Below are 18,162 nucleotides of genomic sequence, written 5' to 3' on the forward strand. Positions count from 1 at the left end.
GTAAGGCCCACAAAAGCCAGTCAGAAAACTGAAGTTCAAGGGAATGCCTAAAAACCACACTGTAGGTCTGGGCACTCAGCCATTCTCAAAAGGAATGAGTAACCAAAGACCTGAGGCATTTAGTACCACTAAAAACAATTGGAAAGGCTCCACTGATGGGATCCATGAACACAGAATCTTTTCTACTACAGGAGGTGGTCAGACCAAGCCTGAGGACGTTGACCTGACAGCTAAGGATTCAAAAATCATATTCTGAGTTCTACAATGAGCCCTATCAGTCCAGACATTCAATCACTGACACTTTTTTGCATCTAAGCACAGCATAAGAGTACAGCCACTCTGGAAAACAGTGTGGAGGTCCCTTAAAAAGTTAAAAATTGAGCTACCCTATGACCCAGCCTGCACTACTGGGTATTTACCGCAAAGATACAGATGTAGTGAAGAGAAGGGCCATATGCATCCCAATGTTCATAGCAGCATTGTCCACAATAGCTAAATCATGGAAGGAGCCGAGATGCCCTTCAACAGATGACTGGATTAAGAAGCTGTGGTCCATATATACAATGGAATATTACTCAGCTATCAGAAAGAACGAATTCTCAACATTTGCTGCAACATGGACGGCACTGGAGGAGATAATGCTAAGTGAAATAAGTCAAGCAGAGAAAGACAATTATCATATGATTTCTCTCATCTATGGAACATAAGAACTAGGAAGATCGGTAGGGGAAGAAAGGGATAAAGAAAAGGGGGGTAATCAGAAGGGGGAATGAAGCATGAGAGACTATGGACTCTGAGAAACAAACTGAGGGCCTCTCAGAGGGGAGGCGGGTGGGGGATTGGAACAGACTGGTGATGGGTAGTAAGGAGGGCACGTATTGCATGGTGCACTGGGTGTTATACACAACTAATGAATCATCGAACTTTACATCGGAAACCGGGGATGTACTGTACGGTGACTAACATAATATAATAAAAAAAAATAAATTAAAAAAAAAAGTAAATCTTCAAACCATTCATTATTTTTCCCCAAATGACACAAACCTAAACCAACAACCTCTTCACGTGAGATTTCAATGTGTAGACTGACAGGGCACCCTCACGTGCATGGAGGGAAACAATTCACGTGGATTAGATTGTTTCAGCTTTGATTTAATAAATAAATTTTTGGCAATTTTCAGTTCAAATACTCACTCACTGTTAGAATTTTATAATCCTAAGATTTTAACAAAGCTTCAGAAGGTTGAACCAACAGTCTTTTACTGGCAATTACCAGGCTGCCCTCAAGCACCTTCAAAGGGGAACATAAAGGCCTCTGGTATATCCAGCAGAAGAGAGAGATCCCAGTGTTCCGTGAAACTGAGGGAAACACTCATACAGGGTTTCAACATGTTATAAGGAAAGAAACTCTTCACAAAATCTCTCTGGTATTCAGCTACAAAGGCCTCCAGGTTCTGGAAGGCAGTTCAGAAGAGGACACAAATCCATCAGTGTCCATCTGGCTAGCTGGCGACTGCCCCTGAGTGTTGTTAACTCATGCCTGACTTCGGTCAGTCTCCACAAGTAAATGAGGAGTGAGGGGACAGGAGTCTGAATCTGTCCATTAGCACAACCTTTGACCAATGGCTGTGATGTTTTCAGGCTATGATGTTTCAAGTATGTTTTCATTTGGAAAAAAAAAACAATCGTTTCAACTGTCTTAAATCTATCACTGCTTGCAACATAACAGTTCTGAACTTAAATAAAAAGGTGAAAAAAATAAGGCAGATATACTTGCAATTTTCAGTTACACCTATCTGTTCCAGATAACAAATGCCACCTGCGCTCTTAAAAATCCTCACAGTTCATCACCTGAAGAAACTGTCTTGGCCTGGTTCCAGGGAGTCCCATAACAATTCTTTTTTCAATCCATCAACTCAGAAACTATTGAATGACTGTTATTATCAAGAACCTAGTTAGTGGGGCCTTCGAGTCCTTTCAAGTTTCAATAGCTCCATAACAGTTGCATTAACTTTAAGTACTAGGTACAATGCATCAAAAACACTAGATCCAAAAGTTTTGTTGTTGCTATCTTCTTCTTAAGTTCCAAGCCTGCCAATACCAAAAAGTGACATATCTAGTTTCTCACTGCCTGGCTCTATTTCTTCCCAACGAGTCAAACTATCCACTCACTGTGCAGCCTGTGATTAAGAAATGTGCTGCTGATGAAGGAAGCTGGAAATTTTCTCCAGGGAAAACTCCTTTTCTGTAAGGGACCACAGAGTAAATATTTTAGACTTGCAGGTCATAAAGTACCAACCACGCGAGTCTGCCTCTGTATAGCAAAGCACTTACAAGTAAACGAATGTGGTGGCTCTGTGCAAACAAAACTTTATTTGTGGACACTGGAATTTAAATTTCATATAAGAAATTTTCACATATTACAAAATATTATATATTTTTTGCAACCGTTTAAAAAGGTAAAACTAATCTGACTTCATAGGCTGTACAAAAAAGTCAGTGAGCCCAATTTGGCCTGCAAGCCATATCCCGGCTCTAAGAGAAGCCCTTCCTTGCCTCTCCCTTGCCCAAAGTGAAAAATAATCCCAGTTTTGAAACTAGCACGCCAAACCAAGTCATTAAAATGGTGCTGCTCCTACAGTTTCAGAGTGACTTTAGCTCAAAGGAGCCTTGCATCTCATCTCCAGACGATAGTAACTAAATAGCAATTTTTAATGATAAACATTTCCCAAGACCTCTCTTTTAACCAGAGAATCCTCCACCATAATTTTTTAATAAAATAACCATAAAGAAAACTTGTGCTAAGTACGGTTCAATTAAATCCATAGCCCCACTTTCATGCAAATCCAAAAGAACCAGATGTGGCTGGCCATGGAACCCACACACCCACATGAACAACAGAAAACCTCGGATGAAACTATAAATTTGAAAGGGGAAAGAATGTCAGAGTTAAGTTACTTCACAAGTCAGAACGTTTATAAGCCAAACCTAGGATCCTGGAATATAAAGCAGATAACAAATCATCAACGCAGGCACAGTGCAGAGGGGACAGTCCCCTCTTTCACTTTATCTCACTGCGGTTTCTACACACGTTTCTTTTGTTCATTTTAATCTTTATTCATGGGCAATATTTTCATCATGTCAATGCATCACGTCCAGATAACCTCTGGATTGATCACTCCAAGGAAAAGAGCCAATCTCCCCCTAAATATGCAGAAAGTACCCAGATTAGTCTTCACCTTGGAGAACGTAGCTGCCAAACTGTTAGTCCAACTGGTTAAAACACACTTGTGTACACACATACCTGAGTATCTCAGAAGTGTAACAAAGTAAACGAGGTATGTGAAACCAGTATGAGCTTTCCTCAAAACCTAACTGATTCAGTTTTAAAAAGGTACACAATTATAAAGTATCTCCTGTTAGGATATTGTGAGGCCATGTCTACAGCTACATTCTACCTAGATTCCAGAAAAACCAAATTACTTAAACAACTTTTCAATGTTTAAAATATAACCAATTCTTCCACAAGCACTGAAAACATACCAAATGTGTTATAGCAGACATAAACACAAGAGTCATAAACACCTCAGCTAAGAGACTCAACCATAATTCTACATCAATGGAAATCTGCCTCCTTTTTATCCTACCCAAAACCTTAGTTCTACCAATTGTTGAAAATCACATTTCTAATTCATTGTTTTACACCACCATCCATATTCCATATAGCTATGTGTCATTCTGGTAACTGTATATTATCATTGCAGTACTTCAGAGTTGTTCTTCTCGTAATGATTAGTGTTAAGTAATCAACCCACTGCAAAGAACGTGGTTTTACAACTTAAGATCACCTACTGACTTTAAGCACACTCCTAACAATATCATAGGCATGATTACCTAACAAATTGTAATAGCTGTGGGATCACAAAAAAAATTTTCATGGAAATTTATGATCTCCTCTAAAAATAGAAAAGGGGACACGATCAGTAATAATTACTAGATAAAAACTCAACACTACTTTTCCTAACGAATTGCTTTATGTCCTTAGATAATTCTTTACTTTCATTAAAATACATGGAATCCACCCCTGTGTAAACTCGGAACGCCTGGCATAATAAGAAACAACATAGGAAAGTGAGAAATCTATGAAAACGATGAGACACAAAATGGGGAATAATCGCTTACTGCTCTCTGGAAAGACAAAATGCACTATAAATGCTAGCAATTATAAGCCAACACTCCGGCAGAGTTCGAAAGCCTCCCTTCAATGAATGCAAGGTTAACCACAAACTACATTACGGTCAAAAATGAAATATCACTCTTAATTCTACAGTTGACCTGCACATACTTCTGTTAAGTGGCACAAAACTCAGCTAATGAAAAGACGACCTAACCGGTCACATCGCACGGTTCACGATCCGCAACTCTGAAAAGACTTCACTCCTGCCTAATTCTGTTTTTTAAAAACCCTTCCAGGAAAAGCTTGCATCATCTTCCTTCTTACCACATCTTTCCGGTCAGATAACCAACACCGAAGTTTAAAGGAGATCGTAACGGGTCGGAGGGGGAAGGTTCAGGAGAATGGGAGTGTGAGGACCTGTCAAACACATTTTTTTTATCTGCCGAGGGAAAATGTCACCACCCGAATAAGCCCGGGGAGTTAAATGGCTCATGATGCACGGTTCAATTTCTTTATGGCCCTTTGTACGCTCAGAGATTGAACCAGACAAAAAGAGGGACCGGCTTTTCGCTTTGATTCCCGGGGGTTACGAAGGCAGTCCAGGGTAATGGGGCTCGGTCTGGTCGTTTACACCGCAGGCCCCGGTGCCAGATGGATGCCCGCGGCCACGCGCCCGCCCCAAAGTTCCTGCGCCCTGCCGCCGGCCGCCTGCGATCACCGCCCGGGACCCGGGAACAATGCGGGGCTCCGGGGCGCCCACACTCGGGCCCAGGGAGGAACGGGAGGCCGTTCTCCGCCCGCGTCCGGGAACAAAAGGCGCCGCCGGGCCCGCGCCGGGCGCCCGGGGGTGGCGGCGGCAGCGCCGGGCCGGGAAGACGTCGGGAAAACTTTCTGAAGGGCCGAGGCGGCGGGGCTACGGCCCCGGGGGCCCTCTCTCGTAGCGGCGTCCCGCACAATAGCCGGGCAGAGCGCGGGAAGGCCGGGCCGCCACGCCCCCGCCCCAGCCGGACCCGGGCCCGACCCCGGCCGGCCGCGTACCTGGTGGTTCTCCTTCCTGCCGCCCGCGGCCGCCGCCGCCGGCCCGCCGGGGCCGCTCGTCATGTTCACGTACAGGGAGCGGGTGAGCGGGCTCCGCAGCGTCCACATCCTCCGCGCCAGCCACACGGACGCCAGGCTCAGGCACAGCCAGCCCACGAACAGTCTCATCGGGGGCCGCGGCCGCTCGTTCGGATCACCGCCGGCGCCGGGGCGAGGAGGAGGAGGCGCCGCCGCCTCCGGCCGCCGCCGCCACCGCCCGGGCTCGAGCCATCGCGCCCAACTTGCCCATCCAGCCCCTTCAGGGCCGAGGCGGGGGGTGGGGAGGAGCGGGCGGCGCACAGCCTTCCCGCCTCTCCCTTCCTTTCCGCCCGCGGAACGCCGCCGCCGCCGGCGCCAGTTTCCACCCGGAGCACTTAGGGGAGGCCGGGGCGCGCTCCCCGGCTCATTGAGCCGCCGGCCGGGAGGCGGGACAAAGGGAGCGCGCATTCAGCCGGCGCGCGTGCTCGTCTTCTGTGCGGGCCGCGGCTCCACGTAATGGCGGAGGTGATTTTAATTTTCTTAGGGAAGGGGAGATATTTCGGAAGGTAGTTACTGAAACCTCCCGGTCCCTCCAAGGTGGTGCCCTTAGGACTTCTGGTCCTTCCTCGCTTTAGTCGTTGCCTCTGGGTGCTTCATTTCCCCCCGACCCCCACCCCGGCAGGACTTCCACCCGGTTGTGCAGATTGACCCGCGGGGTGAAGAGAGGGGAGTGTCCTGTCGTTCGTACGTCCAGACGGTCAGACCAACACCTTGCCTGAGACGGACGCTGCCAGTTCTTAACTGTCACTGGCTCGGCTACGTCGTTTCCTATTTACATTTAGAGCCGACGAGCCAGACCCCCACCCCTAGGGCCTCCACCCTGCTACAAAGCAGTCAGGATATCACCAACCCCTCCTCTCCTAGTCCTGTCCCCCGAGCCTGGCAAGTTGCTGGCTACGTGTTTCTAAGAGGCATCAGTGAAGGTTCTGCCTTTGTTGGAACTACCGCAGCTGAGGCACCTGCAAGAAATATTTTGATGTACTGACGACCCTGCCCAAGAATGAAGACCGCCCCCCCCCGCCGCAACACACAGACACACACAAATTAGAGTCCCTTGCTGCTTGTTTCCTTGAACTAACAGGCGGGAGTTGGACCCAACACTTTTAAAGCGAACTCAGCTCTGGGAGCACTAATTTACCCGGATGTTTCTTTGATCATTTCTAGCATGAGGAGACTTAGCAACGCTTCAGAACTGAGGGGTTACACTGTGTTCCTGTGTCTGAAATTCTTCCTGCTGCTCCAGCCAAGCTACTACTAAGGAGTAACATATTTCACGGGTTCTCTAGCTTCAACACCTTTTCAGGTTTGTTTAGAAACTGCTTTTAATTTCACTGCACTAGAAACAAGCTTTTCATTCACTCCAATATTGCACTTCGGAGATTGTCATTTATGTAACAGTGGTATGGTGATCCACTGGTGAGGGACAAAATCGTCCTTTAGCCACAAACATTTTTAGTAGCTTCTAAGAATCTCAGCGTGGCACTTTTTGGTTAACAGGGATGTCTTATTGCCCAATGTGAGGTAGGCTATAACTAACAAAAACACGGGGCGGGGAAAGGGGGAGGATACTTTGTGTTCTGGCTTTTCAGTATCCTCCCTGACTGCTTCTTGCCAAAACTGCAAAGAGCGAAAACCTTCCAAAATCTAGTTCAAACCTCTAGTGGTCCTGGCCCAAGTCATCAAAAGGGAACTATATTACCCAGTCCAAAGAATTCAGTTTGTTTACCAGGTCATCTCCCTCCTATCTCTTGAAATCAGTGTCAGATAAAGCAGCTCTGTGCCAAAAGAAAGCCTTCATATTTTTAGAGAGGGTGGGGTGGGGAGGAGGGTGAAAGTGGCAAGAGTATGTAAAGTGACATATTTCATTCCTGAAAACAAAGGAGACAAAAAGGTATGCCCCCCCCCAACTATAGAGTAAACCCAAGGAGACATAGCTCAGAGACTGCAAACTGTGTCAAATGAACAAGAAGCAACTAGACGGCCGCTGAACTCAAGGATTTGCAGATCAGTTGACGGCCATGGAGCCTAGCATCTCAAAGGAGCAGATTTTCATTTTATACCTGAGCAGCTGGCCTGGAAAAATAAATCACCCACACATTTAAAAGGCTCTATAATAATCACAAAATACTCAAATACATGTTATTTACACTTAGCAAGCACAGGAAGAAACCAAAGCACAGCACGATCAAATGATTTGCCTAAAGGTAGAGCAAATTCAATAGCAGACCTTTTCATAGAACTTGGTATCCCAGCTCGGGATCCTTCGATCCATCTAAGAAGCCTCAAGCCTCGCTGTCTCTCTCTTCTCAGAGAGCCTCCTGAATTACAAATGAGGAGGAAGGAAAACAGCAAGAGTAAATATACTAAGCAGAAGTTCAGATTGCCCTCGGGGACTGCCCCCTTCCTTCATCTACTAGAATGTCACTGCTGTATATTAAAACCTCAATTAAAAACCTCAGTTATCCATAATGGAGAGGGGAAGAGGCACAGATAACACGAGAAGCCCAAAACCAGCCAATATTCTTTATAACCTGGCTTTCAGATACAGTCAGTGATATTCCGAAGATACTGACCTCTGCTCACTGCCCTCCTGACCAGGACTATAGGTGTCTAACTTGGGTCATAGCTCTATGCACAGGCCCTAAATCTTGACTAGATCACTTCCCTCTCTAGAACTCTAAGCAAGGGTACCTTTTGTTGTAATTGTTCTTATCAGCTACAAATTACAACATTTTCATGTTCTCTTTTCAGCAACAAAATATCATGTAAAGGGAACCCATAGAAAGAGGGACTTGGACCTGTAGAGGGCACAAAATGTGCCAGTTGCTGTGGGTCACTGTCATCTCCTTGAAGAAATAATAGTCTAAAAAGAACTCATAAATCACTGTTTTCATGAACTTCGTTTTTCGGTGGTTTTTTTTTTTTAATACTTGATGTTTTGTAGAATGTCAGAGAACAGTGCAAGTATTCCCCAGTATATTCAGTAGATATGTCCTGTGGTAATTAAGCAATGAGCACCTCTAAAAAATAAAATTAGTAAATGTGTTCAACAGTTATTTTAATTAGTAAATATAGGGGATTTGTATCTGAACCTGGTTGACCTAATTTCAGTTAGAGGTAATGATCACTGTGGTCTCTGAGTGATAAATTCTAAGCTCAGGTGATACTGCAAACAGGTTAAAAAATATTGGCAACATAAAGTAGCAGAATTAAACCAGGAGTCAGACCTACAGAAGCCAGTTCAAATAACACAGTGTACTCTTGGAGATCTCCCAGTGCTACTCATTAGCATAGTGGTGTGACACAGACTACCTGAGTTTGAAGCCTGGCTCTGTGCTTCTTGATAATGCAATTTAAGGCAAATAATTTGACCTCTCTAGGTCTCAGTCTCCTCATCTGTAAAATGGGAATAATAGTAATGGTTACCTATCTCATGGGGATGTGGTAATGATTAAAGTATATATTCTAAATATAAAGGGCTTAGTGTAGTGCCTCAACACACAGTAAATTCTCCAAAAAATGTTAATTTGCTTTTGTTTTCACTATAACTTATATAATTCAACCTCTTCTGATCCCCACCCCCTTTCCTCATTTATAAACTAAGGGCCATGATTCTGAACTGCCCACTTCTCAATACATCTGAGAATCAGATGATCTGGAAGTCTCAACCAACATTATCATAATAAGGATGTTCAGTACTCACGTGACTGTGGTCTCTGCAAAGCTACTTGCCATAAAACATTCCCTTTGAGCCCTTAGTGAGAGCCCCTCCTCATAATATGTCTATTCCCAGGTTCCTTCCTGAGACTTCAAATTAAGGGAGGAAGAGTTCAGAAGGAGGGGAAAGATAAAACACAAAACTATGGGGCGCCTGTGTGGCTCAGTTGTTAAGCGTCTGCCTTCGGCTCAGGGCATGATCCCGGCGTTCTGGGATCGAGCCCCACATCAGGCTCCTCCGCTGGAAGCCTGCTTCTTCCTCTCCCACTCCCCCTGCTTGTGTTCCCTCTCTAGCTGGCTGTCTCTATCTCTGTCAAGTGAATAAATAAAATCTTAAAAAAAAAAAAAAGATAAAACACAAAACCAGAAAACATTCAAACCTAAAATCACAGAATCAGGCAGCAAATGAAGTTATCTACTTTTCAAGGATGCCTGTCTTCTTAGTAGGAAAGCCTTTCCCCTTCTGATACATACAACTCCATGCCAACCATGACAGTTCACCTGCTTAGAAACTTCTGAGCCCCACGGCTTCCCTACCCTGTCCACCCCCTCCACCCATACACCATGGCAATCTCATACCTATTTCAGTGTATGTCAGGAATAACATCAGAAAGACAAATACCACTTTCACATAGTCAGTAAATACTTATTGAATTCATGCCATACACCAGGCACTGGACTAAGTGGAACAAAAAACAAACACAATGCCTCATACATCTTGCTGTCTGTCCAATAGGGAGGCAGATCTGTCCAAAGAATCAAAAAATGAATATATAATTACAAACTGCTGAATGCTAGAAAGGAATTGGATAATGATGGAACTTATAACAGAGGAATCTGACTTGACTAGGGTATGGGAGTGGAGTGTTCAGGGAAAGCTGCCCAGAGGAAGTGTGGCATTGCAGCCCTCATTTTGACATCTCCTCGCTAAGTTTGAGAGCTTCCGAGTTGCCCAAGTTCCTCTGGATTATAGGTGCACCCAGTAATTGTGAGAAAAGAAATAGGGGTGCCCTTGGAGCCTTCTGGGATATGAAGACTCACGGTGGGCCACCCATGTAATTATATTGTACATATACATGACTGCTTTTAGAATCCTTCAAAAAAATTGCACGTAATAGTTTAACTCACTTAAAGGAATATATGTAGTATTTTAAAATAGCATGTTTCAACTTTGCAATGTCCTTTTAGTAGGAGGTCTGAGTCAGAGTTCTGAAAAAAGAGAGAAGGCTGTTGTTTTTCACTCACTTTCTGGGGCATTTTCAAAGGTCCAAAGATCTTCTTTGATCTTGTTTTAAGTATATTTTCAAAACATCCCTATCCTTGGCCTCTTAATTGCTGTCTCCTGCATGAATGTGGGTTTGGTCTCATGAATGACTGCTTCCTCTCCACCCCATGTGCCATGTCACTTCATGCCACTGTGTTTTCATATACTTATTTTGAAACTATAAAGCCTGTTTTGCTTTGTAACTATAAAACATTCAAACTTATGGTTTACATGAAATACATGAAAAAATTGCATGGTACAATGAGAAAGTTTTAAAACTTAAAATCTAAATATTTCATAGTAGACAAAATATATATGTACATATGTAAACACAAGTGATCCTAAATAGTTTGTATAACATATCTATGCTGTATAACCACATCTCTGCTGGCATGAAAGAAGAAGACCATTTTATTTTTGCACAACCATGTACTGGTCTGAGGATGAGGAAGAATACATTTATGAAAGAAGTTACTTGAGCAATCAAGCAACCTGAAAATCAGACAGAACTATCTACCTTCTCTGGTGAAAACAGTGATTGATTTCTTTTTTTTAATAGCCACAACTAATGTGAATTTGCTTTACAACTCAGCCTAGGATCTTCCTTAAACATATTGTGTGCACAAACCATTAAATCCAGAGGAAAGCGGGCGCCTGGGTGGCTCAGTCGTTAAGCGTCTGCCTTCGGCTCAGGGTGTGATCCCCGCGTTCTGGGATCGAGCCCCACATCAGGCTCCTCTGCTGGGAGACTGCTTCTTCCTCTCCCACTCCCCCTGCTTGTGTTCCCTCTCTCACTGACTCTCTCTCTCTCTGTCAAATAAATAAATAAAATCTATAAAAAAATAAAAATTAAAAAAAATAAAATAAATCCAGAGGAAAGGCATTTGGCTATTAAATAACAAAAACCTCAGCATGGTGATATTCCCACAACTGTTTTCCTCTGGTTCATGGTTTCCCCTTACCAGGCATCCTTTGTTCCATATGGTTTCCTAAAATTGACAGTCAATCCCCAAAACAACTATTAGGCTGTTCTACAATAGAAAGTTTATTTCAAGTTCATTAGTTTTCTATACTCAAGTCTTTGGAGAAAAGTTTTAGATATAACATGGGCAGGTATTAGAAGCCGTCAGCTCTTCCTTTCACCAACAGCACTCAGATTCCACCTTCTTCCTCCAGCCTCCCTCACTAGTTCTGGGAGGTGAGAGCAGGAGAAGCCAGCTTTGCCCAGAGACCTCACGAAAGTATAGTTTGTTATCAGTGAATATAGAACGGGTTTCTCTGCCTCCAGGAAGAGTCCCTTTTATAGCCAAAACTATAAATGACATTGGAGCCAAATTTGCTGCTTTTTATACACAATTTTAAACAAATTTCCTTAGGTTAGTTACATGCACTTTTTAAATTTTCATAAAGAGACATATGTACAGATAATTTTCACCACATCTACAATGCTCATCATGATTATTCAATGGAATAAGTCCTTTTTTAAGATTTTATTTATTTATTTGAGAGATATGAGAGAGAGAGAAAGAGAGCATAAGCGGGGGGACCAGTAGAGGGAGAAACAGACTCCCCACTGAGCAGGGAGCCCAATGTGGGGCTCGATCCCAGGACCCCGGGGTGCATGACCTGAGCCGAAGGCAGGTCTGAGCCACCCAGGCGCCCTGGAATAAGTCTTCAAGGAAAAAAAAATCTAAGTTATCCCTGTAGTTATTTGATACTACAATGGATTAATCTTTAGATTCTCCAACACCCTGATTGATACATGGACTGGAATTTCTCTGTTGTCCTATATATGTGCGTATTTTCATCTTGACACATAGTATGGTAGATCATATCGTATCTGAGAACATTTAATATTTGTTAACTATTTTACCCCATTTAGAATTTATATATGGACACAAGTGTCAAGAATCCATTGCATTTTTGACATCTATGATTAAAGATATTTTAAGAAAAATAATTTAAGTCAGGTCTTTTTTTTTTTTTTTAAGATTTTATTTATTTATTTGACCGAGAGTGAGAGAAAGCACAAGCAGGGGGAGCTGCAACTAGAGGGAGAGGGAGAAGCAGGCTCCCTGCTGAGCAAGGAGCTCAATGTGGGGCTCAATCCCAGGACCCCTGGGATCATGACCTGAGCCAAAGGCAGACGCTTAACTGACTGAGCCACCCAGATGCCCCTAAGTCAGTCTTTTTGACATGATAGGCAGTACATGCAGTTGATCATCAAAACTTCCCTGTTAAAATTGCCCTGGGGGGAAAAAAACTGCCCTGAAAAAAATTCTGGAAATAAGGAAATAAAATCGCTAAGAATCAGACTTTGTAAAAGCATATGTATAATGGATTAGAGCAAAGGGATGCAAAGTCACCTTTTAGAAAGGCAGGTCCTCAAGGCAAGACTTGACTGCAGATTGACTGAAGGAAGGTCATAAAGTATCTACAGGAAAAAACAGCTCATTGTGGGTGGAGGTGGGGAGGAGTGTCAGCCTTAGAAAATGGAAAGGCAGGCTGATTTGGTTGTTGATCTCCATCATCAGCCCAGGAGGCAGTACCCTCCACTTGGCTCAGTGTGGCAGATGTCTCTCTGCTTGGATGGAGATGTGTGCATCCATTTTATCCAGGTTCCATGACATCATCCATTAACATCACTCTAAATAGCCACATCCCTCATTACAAGCTCACCACATGGTGGGGATGTGCTGATGGGGAACACAAGGATCTGTTTCATTGATAAATTTCTTAGTATAAATTAGTAAATAGGTTTGGGTGTTTTTATTTTTTATTTTTTTGCACTGGGCTGTGAGTTTGTCCTATGCTAATGTGCCTGTGGGAAATGATTCCATTCCCAGTGTACCCACATATCAAGTTTCAACACCAGCAAAACCTTAGGCAATGGTCTTTTACCCACATTATGCTCATGGGGACTGAAGATGGCCAGCCAGCCTTCCTTCACCCAACAAATGTCAGACCTCATTTGTCTGAAAAGCACAATGGGTAGGAATGCGAATGTTCCCAGATTGTTCAGACATGCCTGTCATTCTCTTTCAGGGTCTTTTTTTGCCCCACAACATACTCCTAGTCCCTGAACCCCATGTCAGTTTATCCAGCTCTCATCTTTATCATCAAAAACAGGGTGAGCCTTCATACCAGGAGGCAGGAAACTCAGATTCGTGTTATGTCCCTGACATTTTCCATGTGACCTTGGAAAATCACATCACCTTAATTATTTTGTCTGTAAAAATGGTAATTCATAAAGACCACATGTACATGTGCACCTGGATTAGAGACTCTTTCAGTTATAGGATCTGTTCCTTCATCTGCTTACTTTCTTTCATGAATTAGGAATTCTGTGGATTTTTCCCCAAAGTCTAATATAAACATATCTGTACTTACATAGTACACAAGAGAAGCGGTTTAACTGTTTTCCCACACACTTTAACAGCAAATCTCACAAATTCAGAGTTCCCCAGCACTCCACAAAATAGGAAATAATTTACTGCAAAAAGTATACACCTATGACAAAGTTTATAAGCAGAGACATCTTTTCTTTTGACAGTTGTATGCTTGACAAATTGTCAGCTTCTTATGACCCGAAGCCAAAATCCTTGCATTTCTTAGTCCCCATATCCATCACCCTCCCCCTTGGTGTGAGGCTTGCCCAGTTCCCTGGGAGGCGCATGGGAGGAAAAACACGCTAGAAATGAAAATGGGTGTATTTCTACCACATGAAATTCTAGATCTGGGCCACAGCCTTGCTCTTCATGAACAAATCACTAGAAACAACAGTGGACACTAGATGCCAGACATCGTGCTAAATGTCTTACATACGGCATCTTTTTTAATCCTCATTACAATCTAATGAGGTTGATACTATTGTTCTACTTTTTTTTTTTTCCCAAACAGGAAGAATCCAAGGCACCTAAAGCTTCCTTTGCACAGCCAGTGAGTGGTTGAGGCAGGATTTTAAAGTAGGCGGTCTGATTTTAGAACCCACATTCCTCACACAATGCTCTACTGCCTCCTAGTGTTTATTAGCTGTCCTCAGCCCACGAGCATCAGAATCCCCGGTGGTGCTAGTTACAGTGCAAGTTCCTGGGCCATCCCAAGTGTACTGATTCAGAATCTTGCTCTAAATAGGGAGTCTGTAACATGGCTCACAGGGAGAAGGCAGGGAAGAGGTTCTTAGCAGAAGCAATGTGTACTTTAATTAAAAAAAAATTACTAAAAAAAGTATTCGATAGTCATGAAATGTTTTAATGAGGTAATGATTTTTAAAGTGTTGACATAACCTAAAAGAAGAAAATGACATTTCTTTTTTTTTTTTTAAGATGTGTTTATTTATTTGAGAGAGAGTTACATTTCCGGGGAGGAGGGGCAGAAGTGATAGGGACAGAGGGGGAAGGAGAAGGAGAGGGAGGGAATTGCAAGCAGACTACACACCCAGCTAGGAGCCAGACGCAGGGCTCAATCCCATGACCCTGAGATCATGACCTGAGCCAAAATCAAGAGTTGGATGGTTAACCGACTGAGCCACCCAGCTGTCTCAAAAATGACATTTCTAAATAGCAAGTCAAATGGCATTTATGTAATCACTTCAGGACAACCTCCCCAAAATAAAATGAAAACAATTTCTGTGGTCTGTAAATATTTTTTAAGTCAGATAATTCACCCTCTGTAGTGTACAATTTCTGAGTTTTGACAAATGCACAAAACTGTGCATTTGAATCAAAATGTAGAATATTTCCATTCCCTAAAAAAATTCCCAGCATCCCTTGTTGTCAACCTCTGTCCCCACCTTAGATCCTGGCAATCACTAATGTGTTTGCTGCCCCGATGGTTTTACCCTTTCCAGAATATTGTTTAAATGGAATCATACAGTAGATAATCTTTTGAGTCTGGCCTCTTTCACTCCGCATTATGTGCTTGGCATTCATTCACACTGATGTATCAGTAAATCTGTCTTCTTACTGACATGTATCATTCCGTGATGTAGATGTACCACAGTTTGTTTACCTATTAGCCAGTTGGACATTTGCGTATTTTCCAGTTTTTTTTATGTGCGTGATTGTGACTGAACCTGACATAAACAATTGTGTACATGTTTTGTGTGAACATAGTTTTTTGTTCTCTTGAGCAAATAGCTAGCAATGGGATTTCTGGATTCTATGCCAGATTCTATATCTATTTAACTTTCTAATAAGCTGTCAAATTGTTTTCCAAAGCAGCTGTGCCATTTTAATTCTCCCAGGACTGTATGAGTTCTGGGTGCTCCACAACCTGTCACCATGTGGTATTGTCAGTTTTTATTTTAGCCATTCTAGTAGTTATGTAGTGGTATTTCACTGTGATTTTAATTTGCCTTTTCCCAATAAGCAATAGTGTTAAAGATCTTTTTATGTACTTATTTTCCATCTGTATATCTTCTTTGGTAGAATGTCTATTCAAGTACTGCCCATTTTTGAGCTGCCTGGGTGGCTCAGTGGGTTAAGCGACTGCCTTCGGCTCAGGTCATGATCCCAGGGTCATGGAATCGAGTCCTGCATTGGGCTCCCTGCTCAGTGGGGAGCCTGCTTCTTCCTCTCCCACTCCCCCTGCTTGTGTTCTCTGTGTGTCAAATAAATTAATTACATTTAAAAATTTTTTAAATATATTTGCTCATTTTTTTATTGGGTTCTTTCTTATCTTTTAATTGGTTGTGAGAGGTTTTTTTCTTTTTTTTAAATTTATTTATTTGAGAGAGAGTGTGGGCACGCACAGCAGGTAGGGGCAGAGAGAGGAGAGAGAACCTCAGGTGGACTCCATGATCAGTGTCCCTCCTCAGGGCTTGATCTTACGACCCTGAGATCATGACCTGAGCCGAAACCAAGAGTCCAGTGCTCAACCCACTGAGCTGCCCAGGTACCCCTGGTTCTAAGAGTTTTTTTTAAAATACTCTACATGCAAGTCTTTTATCAAGTAGGGATTTTGCAAATATTTTCTCCCAGTCTGTGGCTTACCTTTTCATTTTCGTAATATCTTTCAAAGATCAGGAGTTTTCAGTTTTTTTCCAGACTTACTGAGGTATGACTGACAAATAAAAATTGTATATATGGGGGTGCCTGGGTGGCTCATTTGGTTGAGCATCTGACTGTTGGTGTCCACTGGGGTTGTGATCTCAGGGTCGCGGGATCAGGCCCCCCATCAGACTTTGTGCTCAGTGTGGAGTCCACTTGTCCCTGTATCTCTGCTCCTTCCCCCACTCGTGCTCTCTCTCTTCAAATGGATAAATAAATAATGTATATATGTAGATTGTACAACATGATTTTTAAAGTGTACAATAGGATGATTTAACATACATACACATTATGAAATAATTATCATAATCAAGGTAATTAACACATCCATTACCTCACATAGTTAGGTGTGTGCACATGCACATGGTGAGAACACAGAAGAGCCATTCTCTTAGCGAATTTCAACTATATAATGTAGTATTTTTTAAAGATTTTATTTATTTGAGAGAGAGAGAGAGCATGAGCCGGGGGAGGGGCAGAGGGAGAGGGGGAAGCAGACTCCCCGCTGAGTGCAGTGTTGGTTATGGGCTGGTTGCAGGGCTTGATCCCACAACCCCCAGATCACGACCAGAGCCAAAGCCAGACGTTTAACAGACTGAGCCAGCCAGGCGCCTCTATAATATTACTATTATTAACTATAGTCACCATTCTTTTTTTTTTTTTTAGATTTTATTTATTTATTTGAGAGAGGGAGAGAGAGCGCGCAAGTGGGGAGGGCGGGGCGGGAGAAGCCGACTCTCCAGTAAGTAGGGAGCCTGACTTGGCTCTTTCCCAGGACCCCAGGACTGAAGCTGAAGCTGCCCTGAGCTGAAGGCAGCCACTTAACTGACTGAGCCACCCAGGCGCCCTTACAGTCACCATTCTTTACACTAGGTCCCCAGAACTTATTTATTATAACTGCAAGATTGTGCCTTTGGACCAACATCTCCCTATTTTCCCCACCCCCCCCATACCATGACAACCACTGTTCTCTGGTTCTATGAGTTCAACTTTTCAAGCTTCCACTCATACAGTATTTCTCTTTCTGTTCTGGCTTACTTCACTTAGCATAATGTCCTCCAGGTTCAACCATGTTGTTGCAAATGACAAGATTTCTTTCTTTTTTTATGGCTGAATAATATCTATACCTGTATTTATATCACATTTTCTTTATCCATTCATCCATCAACAAACACTTAGGTTGTTTCCATACTTGAATATTGTGAATAAAGCTGCAAATGAACATGGGAGTGCAGATATCTCTTTCTTTCAGTTTTACCAAGATTTAATTGACACACAGCACTGTGTAAATTTAAGGTGTACAGCATAATGATTTGGCTTACATATATTGTCCCATGATAACACAATAAGTTTAGTTTACAGCCATCACCTTGTAGAGATACAAAAAGAAAAAAGAAATAAAATGTTTTTTCCTTGTATGTGAACTCTTAGGATTTACTCTATTAACTTTCAAATATACCATGCAGCAGTGTTACCCATAACCATCATGTTGAACATTACATCCTCAGGACTTACTTATAACTGGCAAGTTGTGCCTTTTGACCACCTTCCTCCTCTCCCACCCCTGCCTCTGGTAACCACAAATCTGATCTTTTTCTGTGAGTTTTGTTTTGATTTGGGGGTTTTTTGCTTGTTAGTTTTTTGTTTGTTTGTTAGAATCTACTTATAAGTGACATCATATAGTATTTCTCTTTCCCTGTCTTAGTTCACTTAGCATAATGCCCTGAAGGTCCATCTGTATTGTCACAAATGGTAAGATTTCTTTCTTTTCATGGCTAAATTCCATTGCATATATATATATATATATATATATATATATATATATATATATATATATA

The 18,162-nt window shown here is 42.7% G+C and overlaps 1 protein-coding gene and 1 long non-coding RNA gene across 4 annotated transcripts in view; one reads left to right on the plus strand and one right to left on the minus strand.

Moving 5' to 3' along the window:
* METTL9 (methyltransferase like 9) overlaps positions 1–7,617 on the minus strand; it is a 46,187-nt gene extending 38,570 nt beyond the window's left edge. The window contains exon 1 of one of the 3 annotated variants that reach the window (XM_019806762.2): positions 7,521–7,617. In XM_019806762.2, coding sequence (XP_019662321.1) covers positions 7,521–7,565 — 45 coding nt within the window. In that variant the 5' untranslated portion in view covers positions 7,566–7,617. Of the gene's footprint in view, positions 1–5,215; positions 5,910–7,520 lie in introns of those variants that run through there. The other 2 variants (XM_034670267.1, XM_034670266.1) reach the window with 2 other exon arrangements.
* The window catches only part of LOC117804161, a 28,157-nt gene continuing 15,669 nt past the window's right edge, over positions 5,675–18,162 (plus strand). The window contains exons 1-2 of the long non-coding RNA XR_004628465.1: positions 5,675–5,758; positions 6,458–6,596. This is a non-coding gene — a long non-coding RNA (uncharacterized LOC117804161). The remainder of the gene's footprint in view (positions 5,759–6,457; positions 6,597–18,162) is intronic.

Source organism: Ailuropoda melanoleuca, chromosome 10, assembly GCF_002007445.2.
Source record: "Ailuropoda melanoleuca isolate Jingjing chromosome 10, ASM200744v2, whole genome shotgun sequence".
Lineage (NCBI taxonomy): Eukaryota > Metazoa > Chordata > Mammalia > Carnivora > Ursidae > Ailuropoda > Ailuropoda melanoleuca.